Below are 15,238 nucleotides of genomic sequence, written 5' to 3' on the forward strand. Positions count from 1 at the left end.
TGCGGTTGGCGGGGTGGGGAGGGTGAGGGCACGGGGTTGGTGGGGTGGGGAGGGTCAGGGCACGGGGTTGGTGGGTGGGGAAGGTGAGGAGGGCACGGGGTTGGTGGGGTGGGGAGGGTGAGGAGGGCACGGGGTTGGCGGGGTGGGGAGGGTGAGGGCACGGGGTTGGTGGGGTGGGCAGGGAGCTGCAAGTTCCTATTGCATTTCCCATAGACATCAATTTTGCACCCTGGAGGATGGCTCTATAATGGAACTGCCTCTCATGCCTCAGTTTCCAAAGAGGGAAAAAAGTTCCTCCCCTCCTTAGTCCCGGCGTACTTCGGAAATGAAATGAGAAGATGAGGTGGAGTCAGCTTGGAATGGGAAGCTGCGTGCACAGTGGAGGGCTTGTGTCGAGCGTGGCCGGGGTGCTTCCGGGCTCTCTGGATGCCCATGCTGGCTGCTATGAGGACTTAGCTTGAGGTTCACCCCAAATCAGTTTGAAAAGGATGTAGGGCTGAGCCACATTCAGCCATTCATTCTCCGTCACCACTCAGTGTCACTAGCATTAACCTCTGTGAGTGAGAAAGACCCCAGTACAGTCTTTATGCAGCAATTTCTATGCTCTGCACTTTCTGCTGAGACGTGAAGCCCAAAGCCCACAGCCCAGGGCTCCCACCGGCTCTACGTCAGGGACACACGTTGAGAACCCAGGACCAGAATGGAGCCCCAGCAGCCCCACATTCACATCCCACAGCTACGGAGGCCAGCCTTGGGGAGAACTTCCACCAGCCAGGCCTCACCTGACCAAGTCTAGGCACCACCGGGCACCAGGCAAGTGGGGAGCAAGTCACGGGCAGAGCCAAGTGGGCCACATGGGACAGACCCAGATGGGCCACACCGGCTCCTTCCCGACAAAGTGCCGAGTTCATGTGTGCATCGTGCGTTTTGGGGACAAAAGTTTCCTCTTGGGATCACTCGAGCCCAGGAATTTGACACCAGCCTGAGCAACATGGCAGGATTCCATCCTTACGAAAAATAAAAAAATTTAGCCGGGTGTGGTGCTATGTGCCCATGGTCCCAGCAACTAGGGAGGCTGAGGTGGCAGGATCACTTGAGTCCAGGGAGTCAAGACTGCAGCGAGCTGTGATCGCACCACTGCACTCCAGCCTGGGTGACAGAGCGAGTCCCTGTCTTGAAAAGAAAAACATTTTGTCCCAGCACAAATGTGGTGGGCACAGCATTCGCTTTACATGCACCACGAAGGAAGCGAGGCATGAAAACGTCAGCGATTCTCCCCTCAGGGAGGGAACTTAGACGGCCTCAGTGCTGTGGGGTAAGCACGCAGGGTCCTGATCTGCCTGCCAGGAGCTGCCGCCTTCTGCTTTATTATTATTTTATTCCTTTGCTTCACTCTAGCTGATGCCTTATTGGTGCTTCTGATTCCACATGTTGTCCCCTCACACGGCAGAGTGAACCCGGAACAGGATGAGATGCAGGGAAGCGAAGGAGCCCGTGAAGGCGCCAGCGGGCCGGTGCAACGCCGGGCAGGCAGTGGGATGACTGGGAGGAGAGGTAGGAAGTGCGGGGCTGTCAGTGACTCCTGGTGCCCTGGTTATAGGAAGAACAACGCGACGTGCTAGGGCCATGGAACTGGTATAGAAAGACAAGCGCACAAGCTAATGTGGGTCTCTGACTGGGGGCCTTACCGGTTTTGACAGTCAGCGTGGTGGAGACGTTGGCCCCACACCCCTGGTAGCTGGTCTTCACCCTGTACAGCACTCCAGCCTCCAGCCCAGCCACCGCCAGTGCCTGGCCCTGTGTCCTGGCGCTCCTGAGCAACTCCGTACCCCGGTAAACCCAGACATGGAAAGTGTGGTTCTGCGTAGAATTTAAACGCCAGGATACTTGAAAACTGCTACTGGTGACGTTGAGGACCACGTAGTCACTGAGTGGAGGACAATCTATGAAAGCACAGGAAGAGAAGATGAGCAAAGGGTCAGCGAGGGCGGCTTTATCTTCTGAAGAAGGTAACACAGCCTCATCTCAAGTTCTCAGTGATTTATTGATCAAGTTGGTTCTCACTGATTTATTGATCAAGTTGATCCATGCAGGACAGCACTCACTGTTTTCTGTTTTTTGTTTTGAGGCAGAGTCTCACTCTGTCACCCAGGCTGGAGTGCAGTGGTGCGATCTCGGCTCACTGCAACCTCCGCCTCCCCGGTTCAAACAATTCTCTGCCTCAGCCTCCCGAGTAGCTGAGATTACAGGTGCTCGCCCCCATGCCCTACTAATTTTTTTGTATTTTTAGTAGAGATGGGGTTTCACCATGTTAGCCAGGATGATCCTAATCTCCTGACCTCGTGATCCATCTGCCTCAGCCTCCCAATATGCTGGGATTACAGGTGTGAGCCACCACGCCTGGCCCACTCGCTGTTTTTTTTGTTTGCTTGTTTTTATTTTTTATTTTCCAATTATAAATGAAACCCATTCATTCAAAACAGAGTATCAATCTTCTCTCTCTCCAGGCTTCTGAGTCATTTTGGAAGGTAGCTCAGGACTGCATTCAGTGATGGGGATATTTGAGATGAAATGGAGAAGCAAGAGGTCTCAAGTTGAAATCTCAGCCTCTCTATCACTGAGCCAAGTTAGAGGGTAGGAGTCATCCAAGTGTGCCTCTGTCTACACAATGAATAGCACTGAGTCGTGGGGCTCCTTGGGATCCAGAGTCGGTGGTTACTAGAAAGTCAGAAGACTCTGGGGACCCGCTGGCAGTCATTGTACAGAAAACATTTGTAGCAATGGCCACGACAGTGTAAGGTTTCTGTGCCACGTCTACAAACGCTGCCTTGCCAGCTTCTCCCAGGGCCCTGGGCTGCTCTGATTCATGACAAGCACTTGGTCATTTGCACGAGAACGTCTGCACACTGGGCTGACTCATCACGCCGTCAACGATGGCCTCGTCAGGAAGCAGGACTCAGAAACCAGGCTGAGCTTCCTTTACTGCCTTTTTTATGCTTTCCTATTGAAATCCATGCCTCAGGGAGCAAAGCTCTGATGTACCAACCTATATATATGCCAGTGCTCAAATAGCATTGAAGCTCTTTTTTGGTTAAAAAAAAATTCTGGCTGTACAGCAAGTATCTGGGCAGCAAGAATTATATAAAAAGTAGATGGCCCCCAGTCTAGGCACCAAAATTTTCACATGAGAGTTTAAATTCTATAAAAACAAGCAATGAAGAATTTTAAAAAATATATGTTGCAAACCATGGTAAAGAAAATAATAATTTTATAATGTGTGGCTTCCCAAAGCCTTTTATGTAAGGATTGGTAGGATATATACTTTCTAGTATCATGAAAAAATTCTGTTTTTAGACACATGTGCCTGCTTTCTCTCAATAACAAATTGAAAAAAAAACCAACACTATCCAACTCATTTCCCTTTTCGCCTTGGCTGCCAAGAGGCTCAGAATCCAATTTGGTGCCCAGTCACCACCACGCGACATAGCCCTGCTGTCTCTTCCTTCCAATCCGACACTGAGCTGCCTCTTTTGAATCTTGGGCCCTGTGTAGGTGAGCTCCCGCACTGAAAACCCTGCCGCTCTACCTCCCAGTAGATGAGCCTCTGTTAGGGGAATCTGCACAGGCTTCACTTGGACGGGATCAGTGACGTCCACCCAAATTCTGGTGTGTCCTAATAACACTTCTAGGATGTGGGGTAGAATGTATTTTTTAAAAGACACATCTATACTTTTTACAGGATTATCCAGTGATTTTTGGCATATTGATCAGAGACACCGACATGGATTCATTCTTTATGATATTTTCTTTAGTGGCAAGAAAAGCAGACATGCTTCAACTGAGGGTGGCCCAAAGCTTGGGACCTGAGATTGTGGGTGGCACCCCCCATCTCCAGGGTCACCAGAACCCGGGAATCAGAAAGACCCCCCACTGCCTGGCCTTCTAACAACCAACCAGCTTTTTAAAGTCTGTTCCTTGGGAACATATGTCTCACTGAAAAAGGAAGGAAGGGCTACAATTTCTTTTCCAAAAAGTCTGCTAAAAAGCACTGACTGTTCTATTTTTGTACAGTCAGGACACAGCCCCAAGCATTTTTCTATCCATGTCAGTGGAGGATGGTGTGACAGCAAAACGCCCTGCAAACAGGAAAGTGGGGCGGCCACGAGCAAGGCCAGCGGCTTGAACAGCAGCCCCCAGTCCATGCCCAGGGCTCCAACCTTGCCTCCTTGTTGCCATTGAGATATCAAACTCGATGCAGAGTGAGAGAGCACATGGGTGGGACAACGGATGGCCCACCCAGATTACGGGCCATTTAAAAGCACATTGTATAAGGGGTGCTTCTCAGCAGAGCAGAGTTAAAATTAAAAGGGCACCCGTACTTATTTGAAAAGAACGCAGAGGAAGGGCGTTTGGAAAGAAGTCTCAAAGGGTACAGGGCTGGCAATGCAGCTTTATCTCTGTTAATAAAAATGTTTACTCTTTAAATTAAGATGCCAGTGAGTTTTGGGATCACTGGATGGGGACCTGCAAACCTGGCATTTCAGATGCTGTGAAAAACCTCGGAGGCATCTGCAGAAGCTGCCATCAGTGATTTCTGCAACTAAGAGAGATTGTGAGCATTTGGGGAAAGAGAATCTCATCTAATCCAAAGAAATGCATTATTCCTGAGGACAACGTTCCCATCCAATATCTGTGTGGCCCTTTTCCAGTCTGTTACCTTGAAGCATTTGGAATTGTCCATATTTGACCATGTTTGTCCAACAAGGGCACCAGTTTCCTACAGCTCAATTTTTTTTTATTGAGCATCTACTATGCACCCAGCATCACCATAAACACTGAGGGAACAAGGATGAGTTAATGTCCACAGTGTCCAAGCTGCGCAGTATGCATTATAGCAGCAATAGGAACTTGCAGGGAGCTATAAATTAACTCCCTGGTGTGACATCCATGTCACAAACCAGCCATGCTATCAGTGACACAGTTACAGGTGATGTTTCCTGGGTGCCGTGTGCACCAGGCATGTTATCCTATTTAGTCCTTACAGCAATCCCCAGTAATAGGTTCTTCTAGGATCCCCATTTTACAGAGGACAAAACTGAAGCCTAGAAAGGTCAAGTAGGTAGTATATGGCAAAGCTGAACAATAAGAAATAGCAAAGTTCATTTGCCTTACTACTAAGCTTTCCTATCACCAGTAGTAGGCTGAATAACAACCTTCAAAGATATCAAGTCCTAATCCCTGCAACCTATGACTGTGACCTTATTTGGAAAAGGAATCTTTGCAGATGTGATTCAGTGAAGTATCTTCAGATGGAAAGATAATCCTGGATTTCCCAGGTCCACCCTAAATGCAATCACAAGTGTCCTTATAAGAGAGAATCAGGGGAGATTTGCACACAGACACAGACACACACATATGCACACACACACACACAAAGGAGAAGGCGGTATGAAGCTGGAATAGAGAAAGAACAAAGATGTTCACCTTGAAGATGGAGTAGGGCTAGGCATGGTGGCTCACATCTGTAATCCCAGAACTTTGGGAGACCAAAGTGGGCATACGGCTTGAGCCCAGGAGTTTGAAACCAGCTTGGGCAATATAGCAAGACCCCTATCTTTACAAAATACACAAACATTAGCCATACATGCTGATGTGTGCCTATAGTCCCAGCTACTTGGGGGGCTGAGCTAGGAGGATCAATTGAACCCTGGAGGTGGAGGCTGCAGTGAGCCGAGATTGTGCCACTGCACTTCAGCCTGAGTGACAGAGCAAGACCCTGTCAAAAAACAAAACAAAACAAAACAAAAACAGAAGAAGTAGGGATGCGGCCGCAAGTCAAGAAATGCCGGCAGCCACCAGAGGGCAGAGAGGCAAGGAATGGATTCTCCCAGAGCCTCTGGGGAGCACAGCCCTGCTGGCATCCTGATTTGGGCCCAGTGCTAACTATTTCAAATTTCTGGTCTTCAAAACTGTGAGAGGATACATTTCTCTTGTTTGAAGCCACCCAGTTCGTGGGTCTTTGTTAGGGAAACTCAGGAAACTTACATATCTCCCAATCCTTCTTTAACGAAATTTCACTGCAGCTGTTCCCTTGGCTGGACAGCACAGCTTGGAGAGTTTTCTTTGTGTTGTAAAACCAACCAACCAACTTCTAACATGCTAAGGCCAATCTCTCTTTCGTTGGACAGACCTTGCGGTATTTTAAAACTAGAAATCTTCCTTCTACCCCTGACTCCTCTCTTCCAGGGTAGGCCCCTATAACTTGATTTTTGGTTTTCATTAGCCAGAACACCCTCCTTTGGTCACCCTTAAATGGGGACCCTTTTCAGTGTCCCCCTTAAATGTGGCCTAGAATATGATGCTCTTGACTCTGTGTTTGCATGACCCAAGGCCACAGCAATGTGGTTAATCTAAACTTCAGGCCCCAGAGCCCCTGCTCCACAGCCCTCCCCATCCACAGCTAGGAACACAAGTTCAGAACTTTGCCTCTATCTGGGTAAAGCACCCTGGGTTCTCCACGTCTGACAGTCTGGCCCTTGTTTCTTCCAGGCAGCCGTGACTCATCTCTGGTTCAGCAGGGAAGGTGCCAGGGATGCTGTTTCCTTAGCAATGTGCAATTGGAATTCACTCTAAACTGCTGAACTGGAAACACTGGATTAGTGTGTCCTGCCCTATTAGAAGTGAAGCCAGGACCGCGCAGCCTCCCCAGTTTGTGTTTGGCGGTCGCTCGAGCGGCCGTGTATCCTGACGTAATCTGGCAGCTCACTGCGCCAAGCAACACGGCAGAGTGTGACTGCCAACAGACCTAACCGTAAATAGAATCTAATATTTTTCCAGATGACTGACCAGGGTAAAAATAACTATTCGGAAAATACCTGTTTTCCAACCTTCTGCGCTCACGAAAGGGACAGGATTCTCACCCTGGAAGCCACAGAGCAGGAATCTATAGGCAGTTCTCTGCAGAGCTTAGTGGGGTGCCGTACGGTGTGCATGGGGTGCGAAGTTCTAAATGGATCTCAAGGCCACGTGCTTGGGGTACAGAAGAGTTCTCAGTGTTTTGCTGCCAGAGCTGGGCTGGAAATTTTTAATACCTGGAGACCCTTGGGATGACCACTGTGGAAACCTCTCTTTCCATGATTGATCCAGGAAACGTTTGTGGAGTGCCTGCTCTTTGCGGGACACCAGGGATTCATCTGCCAGCGGGTGGAAGGCAAGGCCACTCTCCCCACACAGCCTCATTCTGATAGGAGGAGAACATTCCTGGTGGTAGGGGGAACGTCTGACCCTGGAGCCCACCACAGCCACAGCTGGCTCTGGGGACTGGTCCACTCCCTCCACCCCTCGCCCACAGGACAACGAGAAGAGCCAATCAGAACCTTAGGCTGAGCACAGGGGCTCTTGCCTGCAATTCCAGCACTTTATGAGGCCAAGGAGGGAGGATCTCTTGAGGCTGGGAGCTTGAGACCAGCCTGGGCTACTCAGTGAGACTTCGTCTTTACAAAACATTTAAAACTGAGCCAGCTGTGGTGGTGCACGTCTGTGGTCCCAGCTACTCCAGAGGCTGAGGTTGGAGCCTGGGAGCTGGAGGCTGCAGTGACCAGTGATCACGCCACTGCACTCCAGCCTGGGCGACAGAGTAAGACCCTGTCTCTACAAAAAATAAAAAATAAAATTAATTAAATAAATAAACCACAACCTTAGACTCCTTTTCCTAGTTGGGCTCTGGGACACCAAAGAAAATAATTCAAGTCTTCTGGACCTCTACCGACTCTTGGTCCTAAGCACTCATGAAGGTGGGAAGGCCATGGCGGTTCCCTGCATGCACCAGGACAAAGGACAGCCCCCGAGGATGCGGGAGAGGCCATCACACTCTCAGGCAGGTCCCCTCCAGAGGGCTGCTAGGGAAGACGGCCTCGGGATGACGAGGGTGGCAGGGAGTCATGAACAGCTGGTCCATGTGCGTCTGCAGAGAACCAGCCTTGGGATCTTATGCAAGAACATCACCTTCGTCTCCCTCAATTTCCTCTTCTGAAAAAATGAGCGTAAGAAGAGTAGTTGCCTCTTGAGGTTATTCTAAGGATCTAAACGAAGCAATACCCACAGAGTGCTGAGAGCAGAGCCCAGTGTATGTGAAGTGCTGGCAACTGCCAGCCGTGCTGTTATCGTGAACAAAGGGATGGTCCTCACTGTTGAGTCCTTTTAAGGAAAAAGAACAGGCAAATTAAATGATTAACGAATTCAAATTGGGTATAAAGAGATTCTCTGTAACCCTTGTCACAACGCTACAGTTCCAGACTCCTGGAAGCAACAAAAGTGCTCCTGTGAGGGGAAAGAATATTATATGATTGCTTTAGAAAGCTGTTAGTTTTCAACTACCAATAATTGTCATGGTGAAAACCAGGCTTCTTCTTGGAAACTTTGTACACACTATAGGAACTGAAGAAAGCAGCTTATAAAATTACACAGGTAGCAGGATTTAAATAAGGTTAAAAAAAAAAAAAAACTTGTATTCAATAAGGTCAAAACCTGGAAAGGAACAGGAAATAGAAAGAGATGGGATCAGCGTTGCCTGAGAGACCCCCTGGGAGTCCACAGCCTCCTCCACACCTGGCTTTCCTTCCCTTAGCCTCTTCACAGTCAAGCTTCCCTACAGGATTCTCAGTTGTTCTCTCTTCTTTCTCTCCTCCAGCTGTCTTCCTAACCTGGGCTGCTGGCTGCTTCCCTTCTGCTCTCCTGAAGCCGGCACCAAATCCCTGCAGTTCCCACGGGCGTTTCCTGCCCCGCTGTTACCCACACGTGTGCCCTCCCTGCTTGCCGTCCAGCTTACCGCTTGCTCGCCTGGGGCTTGCTGAGCCTTCCCTGCTGACCTGGCTGCACATGCCCGTCCAGCTGTTTTCCTGCCTTACCCCTGTCCACTGCAGCCTCTCCTCCTGCACTGACCTGGCGCTGTTGGGGTTCTCTGGCCGAAGGCCCCAGGCCTTTTCCCTTCTCTCAGCCATGCCATGGTTTAAGTGTCACCTGGAGGCGAGTGACCCTGGACTCACATATGCAGCCCAGCCCCGCCTCTGCGCTCCAGCACCATGTGTCCAACTCAGTCAGCATCCTGGCACCTCCACTCACTCCGTCTCAGCTGTAACTATTACTGACAATAATAACAGCAGTTCGCTTCTTCCCCATCCACTCCAGCGGAAACACCCTCTACTCCACTGTTCAGTCAAGATATCTGGATTCCGTCTTCTTTCCTTTATCCTCTTCTTCACTGAATTAATCAGTAAGTTCCAGAGGTTCTACCTCTCAAATGTTGCCTGAATCCCTTTTTCCACCACCTTCTACACCCCAGACTCCTGCATGCAGTGTATCATCTTTATAGCGCCTTCCTACATTTCAGATTACACAGTTACTTCTGATTCCAAGCTGCTTGATGGCAGAGCCAATCCCGTGTGCCAGTCCTGGTTGGTACATCCCTCCCCACTCCCAACGGGGACAGACCTGGGCACGTTTTTCTACGTGCTTCCCCCCACGCCCAGCCCGCTCTTCTCCCCAGGCTGACCCCGCGATGCTAGGGACGGTCCCAGCTTATCCCCGTGGTTCCAGTGCAGACATCAGTCATGCCCTTTCATGCGTCAAAATGTCTCCATTTCCACAACCCACTAGACAGACAGAGATTAGGACCTGCTTCTGCATGCTTCCATTACCAGCACCTAGCACAGTGAATAGCACCTAAATCAACATTTCCCAACCCAAAGAACGGAGGCAAGAGTGGCCCACTAGGAGACCAATGATGGTTGAGAGAACTAAGTGTGTTCTGTGCCTGTGAGCCAGCCGTTCCCTCTCAGCAAGAAGAGTCTCTGTGGTCTAAAGACCATCCAGCCTTTGAAAAATGCCTTCACCCTTTTCCCGTTTTGAAGACAAAAAGGGCAGCTCACTGCCAACACTCATTTAATTTTACATAAACACACTCTTTGGGGCTAAAGCAAATCTAACTGATTTTCAATATGAAAATAAAATATAAAAACTGTTCTTGGAGTTATTTCTTTCTTTTTTTTTTTTTTTTTTTGAGACAGAGTCTCGCTCTGTCACCCAGGCTGGAGTGCAGTGGCCGGATCTCAGCTCACTGCAAGCTACGCCTCCCGGGTTTATGCCATTCTCCTGCCTCAGCCTCCCGCGTAGCTGGGACTACAGGCGCCCGCCACCTCGCCCGGCTAATTTTTTTTTGTATTTTTTAGTAGAGACGGGGTTTCACCGTGTTAGCCAGGATGGTCTCAATCTCCTGACCTTGTGATCCGCCCGTCTCGGCCTCCCAAAGTGCTGGGATTACAGGCTTGAGCCACCGCGCCCGGCTGGAGTTATTTCTAAACAGAACTAACCTCAGAATCGTCTGAATCATCAGAATCATCTATTTCAGAAAAACAGGTTCAGCAAATGAATCGTCGGCCAACAACTTGTCTGAGAACAATGTTAACAACACACGTAGGAATGCTGTTTTCTAGGATTTGACATTTCCAGCAATCAAGAATCACTCTATTTTGTAAATGGAAACACCACTACTAAAAACAGAATGCTATAAGGAGAATTGTGTCTTTTGTTTCCAAAGTCGACACACTAGAGTGATGCGAAAATAATAATAAAAGCAAGATATTTCATGGCAAAGTTATCTCGGGGTAAATGCTGCAGCTACAAGCACTGCTGGTGAGTGAGTATTCCAGGAGCAAACGGGAATTAAGCCATTCCCACACCATTTGAGAGAGCCTGGCCATTACCTTCCCACTCCAGGTTGAGCCTCCACGGAGACGTGGCTGGAGCTTCCTGGTGACAGATGCACTGGTACGAGCCCTCCAGGTTTGCGCACAGTTCCCTTCCAGAACAGGCGTTGAGCTCCTCGTAGAAACACTCATTGACATCTACAGGGACGGACAGCAGGACCCACACTCAGCAGTTGCCGCCACCTCGCCGTCCTCACCTACCTGCACGCGCACGGCCTCTGTGGACTCGTGCCATGGATTTGTGCCGTCGGTTGAGGGGTGCCTTGGGCACTGGGCCCAAGAGGGACTATGGAAGCCTTATCTTAGAGGGCCCCGTGCGGCTGCTGGCCACCTTCATCCAAGCAGTGGCCCACGTTCAGGCAGGGCTCGCGGCTAGCTCACCGGGCAGCCTCACATGAGCAAATCACTCTGGGCTGGACTGAGTCCGGGTGGTCATGAAAAGACGGGGCCAAAACATCCCACCCCAAGGGTAAAGCAAATCGATGGGTGTTTTCTGTGCCAACAAGGAAACCCAGAGCCACCCCTGACATTCTGAGGCTAGCCCAGCCCTCCCAGACAAAACCATCTCACAGCAACCAGCCTCTTCATAATGCTGTCTAAGCACAGACAGCGATAAGCTCATGTGTCATCTACAAAATACTAACGCCCCTCTCTTGGCCCAAATGAGTGATTCTTAGTTCTTCACAAATTATAGCTTATCTTTATGCAATTGTGCCCGTCTCATTTGCTTAGATGTACTGAGATTCCCAATCATGGAGTTGCCTCCATTTCCTGACAGCATTCAATTCAGAACAAAATCACACCTTCCTAGACCCTCCCCAAACCACCCAATCACAACCCACATCCTGTAACAGTTTCTTTCTAACAATCTCTTACTGAGAGACCTCATGGTTTTCCATGGTGTGGGTTCTCCCTTGCTGCCTCGAATAATAAACTCAACTGGTCCATCCACAGGTGTGCTCCTGCAACCTCTGGCCGAAGGTCATTGACAGAGCAGATGATAGAACGAACACTTTGCTTAATAGCACTAGAGCAATGCAGCTTGGTTTTGAAGAACATGTGTGGATCTGAAGGGAGATCACTGCAATTGCTAGAGCTCTCACGTGGCTTTGAGCCCTGGCATTGTCACGTGCCTCCTCAGTGTCATAGAAGAGGCTTCACCAAGGCAGCTACCCTCCCGCAAAGCCGTGGGAGCAGCAGACTAGCCTGGCTGCCTCCTGCTTGGGTACAGGAAGCCGTACAGGAGCCCGGCGGTTTGCTTGCGGACTGTCTGTGGCTGCTACCGCAGCAGGGCTGAGTCACTGAGACACAGATCACGTGGGCCCACAAAGCCAAAAATAGATAAGGTTTGCCAATTCCTGACATAGGACAACAACAATAAAGAATAGGTAATTTCTTCTAGAAACAAGGCCATGTCTATGTGCTTTGCCAGATACAAACTCAACTTTAGACAAATTCTGCTGAAGGAGCCTTTGGAGTACAAGGATGTCCTTGGCAAGGGTGGGAAAGAGGCGAGAGAGAAATTTAGGGAACCAAAGAACTGAAGAAACAAGTTCTTTGTGTGGGGCTCTGGGATTTGCCCTCCAGTGTCCACTAGGATGGAAGGAAAAGCCTGCCAAGGGGGAAGGAGTCCAGAGGGATCTGAGGAGAGATGGAGGGAAGGGGAGATGGAGAGGGGCCAGAAATGGGGGGCAAAATAAGTTCTCGAGGTCTGTACTTGGGGACTTGGAGTTTACAGGGTGAGCTGAACGCAGATCCCACACCTGTGGGATGAACACACTTGAACCAGTTATTCTTTCACTCCTGAACTTAAACCTCCTTAAACCAGACAAAGGACTGCTCTGGCTTTAACGTCCACCTTGCATTTTGGCTGTTCAGGCCCCACCCTGAAGCCTCTCCAGAGGGAGGATCGAGGGAAGCCCAACCTTGCACCTGGACGCTGATCACTTCATAGACACGCTTCGCAATGTCACCCAGCAGGGCAGAGACGTCGGCCACAGGCAGTGGCTGCAGCAGGCCCAGCAGCAGCCATGACACCGTGGTGGAGGTGTCCCCAGGGGCCGAGTGCAGGTGGTGGATGGTGGAGGCCATTGGTTGCAGGGCGCTGGTGACCTGTGAAGCCAGAATCAGAGCATCACACAGCAGAAGCACACCCTGCCAGACAGACAAGGAGATTGAGGCCCGCAGAGTTGAAATGAGCTGTCCACACACACACACCATTCTGCTCCTCAGCAAAGAACCTCTACAGTACTTATACATCCGTCACTAGCCTAATAAAAGTCCTACAAACCAGAACTATCAATACCTTTCAGCACCAGTTGTGATGAGCTGAATTCTGTCCCCTAAAATCCATGTGTTGAAGTCCTAAGCTCCAGCACCTCAGAATGTGACCTTATTTGGAAATAGGGTCACTGCAGATATAATTAGTGAAGGTGGGTTCCAATCCAATATGGCTGGTGCCCTCATAAAAAGGGGAAATGTGGACACAGAAACAGATATGAATTGGGGGGAAAGACAGCGTGAAGAGATGGAGAAGACAGCTGCCTGCAGGCCAGGGAGAGAGGCCCGGAGGCCTCAGGAGGAACCAGCCGTGCCGACACCTTGATTTTGGACTCTCCAGTCCACAGAACTGTGAGAGAGGAAGTTTCTGTTGTTTGAAGCCCCCAGTCTGTGGTCCTTGGTAACAGTGGCCCCAGGACACTAATACAGGAGCCAGCCCCAGGACCCTCGGTCTCCCACCCTTACCAAGACTGCAGGTCTCTTGCAGCTGACGACAGAGAATTAGAACTAGAATTAGACAATTTGAGATCACAAGCCACAGTCTCCTGTTGTGTACATCCAAACATCCAATTACTTTTTTGAGGTTTAATGATCAGTTTCCTCATTTCAATGCATTATTTTTATTTCAGTTTAATATCTTGAATCTCAACCCTCGGGAAGCCAGGCGAACCGGCAGCTGCACAGCCAGACCAGCGGTCACCAAAACAAACTTTGTCAGCAAACCCCCGAGTCTCCACTGGGAGCACCGAAGGAGGTTTGGGGAGAGCTGGGGTCCTCTGATACACACTTGAAGCCTCTTCCTGGGAGGAGATGCAACTCGTAATTTAGAATACAGAAATGGGAACCAGCCCCATCCTCGTTGGAACCCCTTACTCAGCAGCAGAAACAGGCCCCAGAGCCCAGCCCCTGCTGCTGTCTGACCCCTGGGCAAGGCAGGCGTTTCTGCAGGGGGTAATGGGCTGGTTGAAGACACGAAACCTGCATACACAAGAAGACAGCAGGTGGCACGCAGCAATAGTGAAAACACAACAACCACAACATCTCTGGCCCTACACACATCAGAAAGCTCAGGAACCATCTTGAGCTCTTTACATGTATGATTTAAACTCATGGGCCCTGTCTCAGGAAGGGTTATGATTATTTCTATTTACTTATTTATTTATTTATTTATTTAGAGACAGAGTCTCGCTTGTAGCCCAGATTGGAGTGCACTGGCATGATCTCGGCTCACTGCAACCTCCACCTCCCGGGTTCAAGCAATTCTCCTGCCTCAGCCTCCCCAGTAGCTGGGATTACAGGCACGTGCCACCACACCTGGCTAATTATTGGATTTCTAATAGACACGGGGTTTCGCCATGTTGGCCAGGCTGGTCTTGAACTCCTGACCTCAAGTGATCCGCCCGCCTCGGCCTCCCAAAGTGCTGGGATTATAGGCATGAGCCATCACTCCTGGCCGATTATTTATATTTAATGGAGGAGGTATCTCAGGCACAGAAAGGTTAAGTGACTTGCCCAAGGTCACACAGCTGATAAGTGGCAACACTTGGGCCAGGCAGTGTGGCTTCAGAGCTAGCTTCTTACTGTCCAGTTGGACAGCCCCTCAACAAGCTAAGAGGAGACAGGAATCACTCCTAGCCCGGACTATTAAGACCGAGGCTGCAGACTACCTGTCTAGCAACTCACTGGCCAGCAGCCCAGAACAACGGGAGGTGTGCACCATCTGATCTGGGCTCCCAGCCAGCTTAGTCTAAAGGCCAAGGAGTGCCCCAACCCTGGATCTAACACCAAGACACCCAGACACACGTGGGACACACAAAAGATCTGAAGCATAGAAGAGCTACACAGATGCCGAAGGAAAATGCAGGGCCCTTTGTCTGAAAAGTGTCCGGCATTTCCAGAGGCAATGGCAGCACTTTAGACCAAGCTGAACCCTCTGAGCACAGGCCCCTGTCAGCAGCCGGCTCTAAAGTCAGACCATCTCCCACGGAGGGCCGCCTTGGGGACACGCAGTGCCCTGTCCACGCTGGGATTCCCGAGACTGATGGTGGCCTGAGCTGAAGAAGACATCCTGGTTGGCAATCACTGCTGATGGGCCAAAAAGTGTGACCTGTGTCATCAGCAGGGGTCAGCAAGGGTGTTTGTTTTTATCCCCAGGGGACAGTGGGTGACCTCTGGAGACAGTTTTGCATGTCACC

General features: G+C 50.1%; 1 protein-coding gene across 1 annotated transcript in view; it reads right to left on the bottom strand.

The window, feature by feature from the left end:
* UMODL1 (uromodulin like 1) overlaps positions 1 to 15,238 on the bottom strand; it is a 66,790-nt gene that overhangs the window by 38,550 nt on the left and 13,002 nt on the right. Inside the window, exons 5-7 of the mRNA XM_023192012.2 lie at positions 12,689 to 12,875; positions 10,761 to 10,901; positions 1,689 to 1,943 (exon numbers count right to left, since the gene is read on the bottom strand). Of these exons, the coding sequence (XP_023047780.2) occupies positions 1,689 to 1,943; positions 10,761 to 10,901; positions 12,689 to 12,875 (583 nt within the window). The remainder of the gene's footprint in view (positions 1 to 1,688; positions 1,944 to 10,760; positions 10,902 to 12,688; positions 12,876 to 15,238) is intronic.

The sequence above is a fragment of the Piliocolobus tephrosceles genome, chromosome 19 (assembly GCF_002776525.5).
Source record: "Piliocolobus tephrosceles isolate RC106 chromosome 19, ASM277652v3, whole genome shotgun sequence".
NCBI classification, from domain to species: domain Eukaryota; kingdom Metazoa; phylum Chordata; class Mammalia; order Primates; family Cercopithecidae; genus Piliocolobus; species Piliocolobus tephrosceles.